This window comes from Lithobates pipiens, unplaced genomic scaffold (genome assembly GCF_037356315.1).
Source record: "Lithobates pipiens isolate NorthernLeopardFrog02 unplaced genomic scaffold, aLitPip1_a1.2 Scaffold_18, whole genome shotgun sequence".
Lineage (NCBI taxonomy): Eukaryota > Metazoa > Chordata > Amphibia > Anura > Ranidae > Lithobates > Lithobates pipiens.
The window spans coordinates 491,407,308-491,417,654 of record NW_027507758.1 but is presented as its reverse complement, the minus strand read 5'-3'; the positions used below and the strand labels follow the sequence as shown (position 1 = coordinate 491,417,654).

Here is a 10,347-nt window from a genome sequence, read left to right as displayed (position 1 = left end):
GAAACACTAGGATTGATTTATATGCTCATGGCAAGGTTTTTGCCTGTGTACCTAGTTTTGACAGATGCTTCCTGTCCCACTTCATGCTTTTAGGCGACTCCTCCTCTCCCCCCCAAGCGAATCTTGTGGGACACTTCACAGGTCCCAGAAAATGACCTGACCGCTAAGAGAAGCCTCAAGCTGTCACAGCCAACTTGCAATGAAGGTGCTGAGAGGAGGGGGGAGGGAGGCTTCGGGCAGCAGCATCGCTGGACCGTGGGACAGGTGAGTGTGTTTATTAAAAGTCAGCAGCTAATGATTTAATGATTGTAGGCCTGCACTGTTAATGCTACTTTAGGGGGGATATTAATTAAGCTGATAACTTTTGTCTTAGATCCACCAGTGGTAGCATTAGGGGATTTAAAAGTTTACATTGTTTTCCCCTAATAGCACAAGGCTGTAACTGCATGTTTTTATGCGACTGCCAAACTGACAACAGTACAGTAGCCAAAACTAAAACCAGGCAAGCTGGAAAAAAATGGCTATAGATTAGAGCACTGAAACCAAAAGAAGTGAAAAGTAACATTTAATTGCCTAGCTGCATAATCTAACTCATCATAGAACAGAGTACAGTTGACTCATAAAACTCATTTGCACTAGGCCTTAACATAAACCATAAAACAGAACTGGGCAACAGAAGAAAACGATTACTATTCAATTACAGTTCTATATATACACACAGAAGAATTAACTGGTTATATTATTTCTAAAAAAAAAAAAAAAAAAAAAAAAAAAAAGTATATATATCTATACAAAAGGATTTTTGAGGACCAATCAGAACCAGAAGGTGGCTTGAACAAGTGAAACTTCACTTCTGCCAAAATATGATAGCACTTTGAGGCACTTATGTACACTTGTAACCATCTATATTCCCATTGCACACAATCCTGGAGTATCCAATCCAATGGGCACTACAGCAACCGCTAGAAAACTGGAACAAACATAATGCAGTGTAGATATTTACCAGCACACCACAGATCTTCAAGTTCAGTCCAAGCAATGTTTTATTGAAGCATGATCACATCACGACAAAAATAGTGTAATGGCTCAGAGTCGGGCAGGACCCCTTCGTCAGGCACGTCACATGTCTGACGAAGGGGTTCTTCACGGCTCAAATGTTGCACTTTCTTGCTTGTGATGTGATCATGCTGCAATAAAACATAGTTTGAACTTGAAGAGCCATGGTTTGCTGGCAAATATTTACACTACTTATACACACGGGACTTATTTAATGCAGACCCTGCACTAGAAGGCAAGGTCCCCACCCATGTGGCTATTCCCCCAACTTCCTTCTTTCAAAATGATGCATTACAGAACTAAATGGAGTAATGCAGTGTTTTGGGAATGGGGGCGGGAGAAGACAAATACAAAGTCATTGCATTTTAGTGCAAGGTCCGCTTTAATTAGTCAAAAAACAAAACAAGTACTGTATGTGAAAAATTCAGTAAGCCCCACACCAAGTAAGCAAATTTCACTTTACATGTGCAGTGAAGCTGCACATTGCTGCCTGCAGTCATTCAGCCCTGGTTCACACAGACGCAGTGCAGGAAATGCAGCAATTTCTGCACTGCATAGCAATCACACTGAAATGCAGTGTTTGCCTGAACTGGATAATTTAGGTGTAAAACACAAATAGGATCCAGTTCAAACTGCCTGAACCTTTTACAAGAGGATGTGGTGTGATGGGAGTCATTCAAAATGAATGAATGTGCAAATTGCATGCGGCATGCAGTCTGAACCAGGGCTACATCTCAAAATACAAGGAGCTCCAATTGGCAAGTAGCAAAATATGCAGCATTGCGAGACAGATTGGTGAAAACAGTAGACCTGCAAATTTAAATGTGGTGCTGCACCTAAGTAACAGACAATTAGCTTTCATTAACTGGAAGTGCATTCATTAATTGTAAACAGCATTATTGTATAAGCAGTCTGGAAAAAAAATAAAACAAACTACAACCAAACCTAGCAGCCCTTTTTAAAAAGGTCCCATTTATGGCTTTTGGATGTCTTCACAAGGGAGGCTTTTACATGTAAATAGCATGCATAAAATACATTAACAGCACTTATAACCTTATGGGAAAGATTGGGTCCCTAAGGCCACTTGCACACTGCAGCTTGAAAATGCTCAGTACAGCTTTTTTTTTTTTTCTTTCTTATGGATCTAAAATGTAGCCCAATGTTTACAATATGGCTGTACACACAGGCGTGTAAACAAGCACTGCGTATTCATGGGAAAAAAAAACCCCATAAAAAAAAAAAAATGCATTCCCCGTCAGCATTTTGTGCCGGTAAACGCATACGCGCCAACAGTTTACACAACATCCCGGGAGCTCGAACACGGAAATATGCGCCTGTGAATATATCCAACATACAGGCCTGGGATTACGTCCAAAAATGCAAATGTTCACACATCAGTAGCAAGTGCAAGAGGCCTAAAGCCAAATTGCAGGTATAGCAATGTTTACATAGGAACATTGAGCGAGCTTGGACCAGCACTAGTAAGTGCCAAACCTATGGGTTAGCCCTGGAAGTTGAAAATCACTAGTAGGCACCACTACTAATAGTGATTACTGTTAGCTTCTGGGCCCCATGCCAAACAGATGAACTGCTACTTAACAGATGGTTGCCTTCTCTGCATAGGCACCATTTAGAATGCTCGATTTTCTCGACTGGACGAGGTGGAACTCATATCACCACCCTGGCTCTCCACCTCATCCAGTTAGAGAATACTTTACATTCATTCGAAAAAAAGCAAAGTATTCCCTGAATGGAGCCCATGCCGAGCGAGCAAGCTCCCTCCTGTGTTCACAACGCAGCAGAGCAGCCACTTGGCAAAGATCACTGTAGTAGTGGCATCTACAACAGTGATTTCCAGCTGCCACAGGGATCCCACATGTATGGTATACTTGCATTGGTCCAAGCTGTGCCAAAGTAATGATGTTTAAAAGACTGTCTGTAATTCATCTTTAAGCAAATATGCTCTTATTGAAACTACTTTCTTGAAGCTCTTTGAAACATATCCAGTATGGTTTGCTGCTTGTTACTTGGTTTCAGGATTTTTACCCCATTAGGCAATGAGGGCTGTTCAGAAGTTTTACTTGTCCCATCTCTAGGTGGAAAGGATTGAGCATGCTTTCTTGGGGCAGGTTTTTTATTTTCATCGGAGGATTCCCCACTTTCAGAGCTCTTAGAACTGCTTTGATCCATACAGCACTCTGAATCAGTCCTTTTGGGTGATGAAGACTCCGATGGCTTCTGCTGTGGAGGTGTTCTTTTTGGCCGCAACTTGTACTCATCTGGGGAACCCTTCTGTCTGCTGACTTGTTTCACCTCCTTGTTTAAGAGCTTCTGTAGTTTTAGTGCCAGAATCCGGTCCTGTTCTTCCTGCAGTTTCTTCTCATGGAGAGTCTCTTCCAGTTCCATTAACTTTTCTGTGTGATATCCAGGTGCTGTGCTTTTCTCCAGACAAGGCCTCTTTTCACTTGGATGATACTCTGTGTCTCCATAGAAATCAAGAGTTCTTTTAGGTGACAGTTTATGCCAATGCTCAGGGATATTGGTTGCATCAAGATGTTGTGGATTTTGCCATTTCCTACTACTATCCATAAAGCTGGAACACCTGGGAGGGGATAACTGTGCAGTAGTCATAGTTAGGGAAGCCTCATTAGTTACCATTTGCCCTAAATATTTGTTTCTGGATGACCGTTCTGTGTGAAATGCATTTCTGGTAGGAGAGTATTTAGTCAGATCAGGTAGTTGAATCTCTGAATCTGATACTTCTATAGGACTAGGAGTAGGAGTGAAAGATGATTGAGGGGAGAGTATAGGCATTGCATCCTCATCCGATTCTTCCAGCAAAGCTAAAACATTTTTAGCACTAGTACTCATGTTCTGCAAATACAACAAATAAGACAATCAAGTGTCTAGTTACACATCCAATACATGAAATTGAAAGCATACGTTGCAAAGTCTAGAAAACTGTTAACAAATGCCTATGAACTGGTCAGGTCAATGCACTTTTAAGCCTGGTTAGTACAATTCTCAAAAGTTTAAATGCATGTGAATGCTATGCAAGTATGCAAAGGCTTCAACTTCTGCAGACACAGAACTAGGCCCCAGCCATGCTGGAGCCAAGTCCAGCTGACACAATTTAACTATGGTAAGAGCATCTACTAACCACTGGGCCTCTTACACTAGACTGTTGAGTGGCAGGTGCTGGTCACAAGTCAAGATAGAAGTACTGCATGTGGCCAAGATGGAAGGGGGTGGGGATTCCTTCAGGACGAGGTCGGAAATGGGTCAATTTGCACAAAAGTAATAAAATGCGCCGCACTGTCCCTTTAAAGCGGAAGTAAACCCATTGGATTTAATAGGTTCAAAAAACAGTTAAATTCCTGGCATGCAGGAAATGCTAACTGTCACATTAGTTGTGCTCTCAACCAAACTGCCAAACCGTCCAACGGCTGGGGTCATAACTGATCATATGTGCAGCATCATGACACTTAAAGATTAAGCAGAGGCCAAGATGGCAGCTTCCTTGGCTGAAAATAATAGGAGGGTTTACTTCCACTTTAAAGCAATAACTGTCACGTGCAAATGGTGTAAAACTACTCAACACTAATTTTTATGTGACCAATCAAGAAGTGACAAATAATTTCCAAATAATCATACAGTACATAAAAGTGCTCAATATTAATGTGATCAATGATAAACAACGCCCATGCAATAAGCATAACGAATGTCTGTGCTCCACCACTTTAACACACATGTACTGCTAAGATGGCCCCCACCCGTCTCCATACCATAAGGAGGGCGGAAGCGACGTCAAAACATCACTTCCGCCCATAGCTCTTAAAAGGCACATTTTTTTCAAATTACAATTTTTTTTAATTTTATTTTTGCATTTTTGTCCAAATATGAGATCTGAGGACTTTTTGACCCCAGATCTCATATTTAAGGAGGACCTGTCATGCTTTTTTTCTATTACAAGGAATGTTTACATTCCTTCTAACAGGAATAAAAGTGACCCAATTTAAAAAAATAAAATAAATAAATAAAAATAAATAAATAAATAAAATCAAAGTAAAATAAATAAGAAAAATGTTTTTTTTTTTCAAAGCGCCCTGTCCCAACAAGCTCACGTGCAGAAGCGAACGCATACGTGAGTAGTGCTCCGCATATGAAAACTGTGGTCAAACCACACATGTGAGGCATCACCGTGACCGGTAGAGCGAGAGCAATAATTCTTGCACTAGACCTCCTCTAACACAAAACATGCAACCTGTAGAATTTTTTAAACGTTGCCTATAGAGATTTTTGAGGCTAAAAGTTTGACACCATTCCACGAGCGGGCGCAATTTTGAAGCGTGACATGTTGGGTATCAATTTACTCGGTGTAACATTATCTTTCACAATATTTAAAAAAATAAAAAAATATTGGACTAACTGAAAAAAACTGACCCCCCCCCCCCCCAAAAAAAAAAAGTGCTCGTAAGACTGCTGCGCAAATACGGTGTGAAAAAAAGTATTGCAATGACCGCCATTTTATTCTCTAAAGTGTTAGAAAAAAAAAACTATATATAATGTTTGGGTGTTATTAATTTTCTAGCAAAAAAAAAACTGTTTTAAACATGTAAACACTAAAACGAGGCTAGCCCTTAAGTGGTAAAAAAATAAATAAAAATAAATAAGTCACTGACACCCACCCCCCCCCCCCCAAACAACAAGGTATTGTATATTTAAAAAATAAAATGGACTCAGTCCAAGCCTTATTGGTGCCACCTATCAGTGCCTTCGTCACGACCTAAAAAAATAAAAAATAGTATTGGTATCGGCAAGGACCTTTATAAAGCCGCACCCCGACCATCCCAGACATGTGTGAACCAGCTCCATTGAGAGCCGGTTACGTACACGTTATGCAAATTGGATGAGGCAAAAAGCACATCCAATTCAAATATGTGTGAACCCAGCCTTACAGTCCGGGTTCCGTGCTGGGGCATATGCACTAGCCAGCGCGGGATGATGAAACTCATGTGCAGGAGTCAATCATTCCAACACACAGGGACCGCACTGGCCAGCTGCACACAAGCAGCCCAATTACATGCCACAGAAGACAGGTTTGCGCATCTTATTGCATGTGTCTTCTGTGATAATACATGTAAATAAGCCTTAGCGCTGATATTACGAATATGTAGAGAAGAATGTATAAAAAATAAATAAAATAAATAAACAAATAGAAAAAAACCTGAATGACTAGGCTGCGACCATATATCAGTGTGCTGTCACTTTTAAGGTTTGTATTCTATCTAATGGTGCGCTCAAATCAATTTTCTATTTAATTAACTACTCAAGCTGTAAGTGCTTCACATGAGTCCACAATGGCTAGGACTCCCTTACCAGCATACAAACTATATTGACCACTGTGCAAATATACAAAATGTTCTGTGCAAATGTAAAGAAATATCTAAAAGTGCTGCGCAAATAATGCAGTATTCGATATGTTCAAAGAATTGTGTGTAATATATATATATATATATATATATATATATATATATATATATATTTATTTATTTTTTTTTTTTTTTCAAATACATTTCAAAATATAAAGCTAGTAAAGTGCAAATATGCCATACTCATTTCCCATCATTACACCTACTAACCAGCGCAAAATATCCAAATAAATCATATGTAATCCAACAACCATGCAAGTTATAATATGTGAAAGTATCAAAATTGATATACATCTGTGCAAATAGCTATAACAGTGCACTATGCCTAAGGTAATGTTTATAATCAAATTTTATGACCACAGATTTGCATATAAAATAGTCACTCAATCCATAGGCTTCCACGGCTTCAAATGCAGTTGGATCACAATCCGAGAGGGTGCCCCTTATATCTTCACAGTACTTTTCCAAGCAATGTTACACACAATCGTATTTTTCAGGAATGCGAGCACTTTCCAAGCAGAATTACTCACGATCCTATTTTTCCGGGGTATGAGCACAAAATAAAAAAAGCTTTAATTGCGCAATTACTACCACTCCTGCTTGCCCCACACACACACACACCCACACACCAATTTCACTCATAGCTACACAGCTAACAGGGAAGCCTGTGTGGGGAACACCTCCTTCCAGCCGATTAAATGCGCTACTTGGCGGTCAAGGTTATGGGAGTGAAATTGTGCGTGTGTGTGTGTGTGTGTGTGTGTGTGTGTGTGTGTGTGTGTGTGTGTGTGTGTAGCACACAGGAGTGGTAATCATTGCACAATGAAAGCTTTTATTTAGTGCTCATATTCCTGAAAAATACGATTGTGAGTAACATTGCTTGGAAAGGTACTGTGAAGATATAAGGGGCACCCTCTCTGATGGTGATCCAACTGCATTTGAAGCCGTATATGGATTTGGATTGAATGACCATTTTATATGCAAATCTGTGGTCATAAAATTTGATTATAAACATTACCTTAGGCATAGTGCACTGTTATAGCTATTTGCACAGATATATATCAATTTTGATACTTTCACATATTATAACTTGCACGGCTGTTGGATTACAGATGATTTATTTGGATATTTTGCACTGGTTAGTAGGCAGTAGGTAATATTTTCACTTTACTAGCTTTATATTTTGGAATTGATTTGAATATAGATAGCTAAATTCTCTGTATACACAATTCTTTGCACATATCGAATACTGCATTATTTGCACAGTACCTTCAGATATTTGTTAACATTTGCACAATATCATTGCACAGTACATTTGTATATTTGCACAGTGGTCAATATAGTTTGATGTATGCTGGTCAGGGAGTCCTAGCCATTGTAGACTCATGTGAAGCACCTACAGCTTGAATAGTTAAATAGAAAACTGATTTGAGCGCACCATTAGATATAATATCTTCTGTGATAATAGCCTGTCTGCTCGCAGTCTATTATAAAATGCCTTCAGTTCCATTTTCATGCAGGAATTTCTGCCTTCTCCCATTGCAAGTTACAAATGTGAAGATCAGGAATGACAACTTTATGCACCTCCAGCCCAACTCAACCTATTAGTCGAGTCCAGCATCTTGCGCATAGCCACATTCGTTAGAATGACCCAGCCTCAGCAGCCAAATTGCAAAAGTGTTCCACCTTAGCTCCAGCATGCCCTCCCACCGTCAAAACTTTGAGGTCTGCCTAGCATCAAATCACACAGATCCTCCTATGATCACGGACTATGTGGGAACCAGCCTAAAATTTACTCTCCAGGACCTGCTACTGAAGAAAAGAAAGCACAATTTCTGGCTTTATTCAGCTGCAGTTATTCCAGTATAGCAGTGTTAAAAAAAAAAAAAAAAAAAAAAAAAAGAATAAAAGGATTTCCAGCTGGCTGAAATTTTAATCGTAAATTACCTGAAGATCACCATTTCTAACATGAGTAGACCCGTTAGTGCCAAAAATCTTCACCGATGTAGGTGACAGAAACCTGCAACACAGAACAAATTAACTTTAAAACAAAGTGCACTAAACTCAACCAATGCTCCCTCCATAGACGCACAGTTACCTTGATGTGACAGCTGCGGCCTCAAGTGTTTGTATATATACACTAGCAGTGACTGCGCATTACAGCCCCATGGACATCTAGAGATCGGTGTCGTGAGGCCAGAGATGGACAGATGTACAGGTGCGGGCAGGATGAAATTACCAGAGGCCACAGCCATTGGATCAAAGTAAAAGTATGCATTTATGGAGGGTTAGGTTGTCTTAGATGCAGATCTTTGCGGCAAAGCATGAACTACCAAAAAAAAAAAAATGCTCGGCAGTAAAGTATTATCAACTTCCTAGTTATCTAAAATTTCTTGCAAACAAAAATAAATCCAAACTCAGTATTTTGGAAGCTATTGTCAGCCTCTAAGCTAGTCGCTAAAACCTGAATACAGGCTCTCACTCCCATGAAGAGGTTCAAAGTGTGAGCAGAGAGGAGGGCTGATGATGTTACGATCTCTGCCTCAGCCAATCAGAGGAAGCTTAACATTCAGAGCATACAAAAGAAGCCTATAAATAGCTGAGCACCACTCAGCCTTACATTTGTTTTGGTTGTAGAATGGGATGTTCGCATCCCACAGCTGCAACACATGGCTGGATACTGCAGATAGCTGGAGCTACATACAATCTATATAGTGCTGCCAGCGGGTGCACCTGTTAGTATAGGCCAGCTCATCTCAGACAAATTATTTAAAGTGGTTGTAAAGCCTTACAACCAACTTTGACCTACAGGTAAGCCTAGATTAAGGCTTACCTGTAGGTCCAAGAAATATCTCCTAAACCTATACGGCTTAGGAGATATTTACCCGAAGACAGGCGCATGCGTCGTAGACAGCGGCACGCAGGCGAACTGGGGCAGGTCACAGATCGCGGCGGTATGCCGTGAGTGTCGGCTCCCACGCGCATTCGCGCGTGAGTGTCGGCACCACGGCTCCGGCGAATCTTAGCGCCGGAGCTGCGAGATCCGGAAGTCGCTCCGGGATCCATGACAGCGGCGAAGAGGAAGACGGAGGACCGCTTCAGGGGCTTCCTTCTCAGGTAAGTTATTCATAATGAGCTAGTATGCTATGCATACTAGCTCATTATGTCTTTGTCTTGCAGGATTTTTTTTTTCAGGAATTTTTTTAAAAGGGTTTACAACCACTTTAAAGTGACAGTAAAGATGGAGATCAGCTTTAGAAGACCATAAGAGGACCCTTGCTTTTGACAAGACAGATCATTTTTTATAATGTCAATACAGTACAAAATGGATCCAATGCGGAGGTTTAATATGACCGAGTCATATATGGTACCATCATTTTGTCTCTCCTGATCAAGTTATATTTTTTCATCTTCAAGATTCTATTATGCCAAATGACTTCCTTCCTCACCTCTGAATGTCTCCAGACTGTGTCCTGTTGCTTTTCATACGTTTACAAGACTTTACAGCGACAGTCTTCTTGAGGATTACAGGTGACTCCACTGGGGATATTTGGACAGATGATGCAGTGGACTCATTCTAGTGAAGAAAAAAAAAAAAAAAAAAAAAAAAAAAAAAAAAAAAGGGTGTTAAACCTTTAAGGGCAGTTTTGTTAAAAAACAAAAATTCTCCTCAAGGTGATCTATATACATTGCAAGGATTTTGGTACACTTGCTTCAGAACAAAAAAAGGTAGGAATCTGCAACAAATGGCTGTTTTACCATGTCATTGCCAGGCTAGTTCCTGAATCTCAGGGTTACAATGAGAAATGCTGCAGGGACCTTTGGAAGTAGTGGAAAGTTTGACACATCTGGGAAAATC

General features: G+C 40.3%; 1 protein-coding gene across 2 annotated transcripts in view; it reads right to left on the bottom strand.

The window, feature by feature from the left end:
* Positions 1-548: 548 nt before the first annotated feature.
* The window catches only part of RNF168 (ring finger protein 168), a 31,748-nt gene continuing 21,949 nt past the window's right edge, over positions 549-10,347 (bottom strand). For both annotated transcript variants that reach the window (XM_077488585.1, XM_077488586.1), the window contains exons 5-7: positions 9,938-10,065; positions 8,436-8,508; positions 549-3,930 (exon numbers count right to left, since the gene is read on the bottom strand). In XM_077488585.1, coding sequence (XP_077344711.1) covers positions 3,031-3,930; positions 8,436-8,508; positions 9,938-10,065 — 1,101 coding nt within the window. In that variant the 3' untranslated portion in view covers positions 549-3,030. The remainder of the gene's footprint in view (positions 3,931-8,435; positions 8,509-9,937; positions 10,066-10,347) is intronic.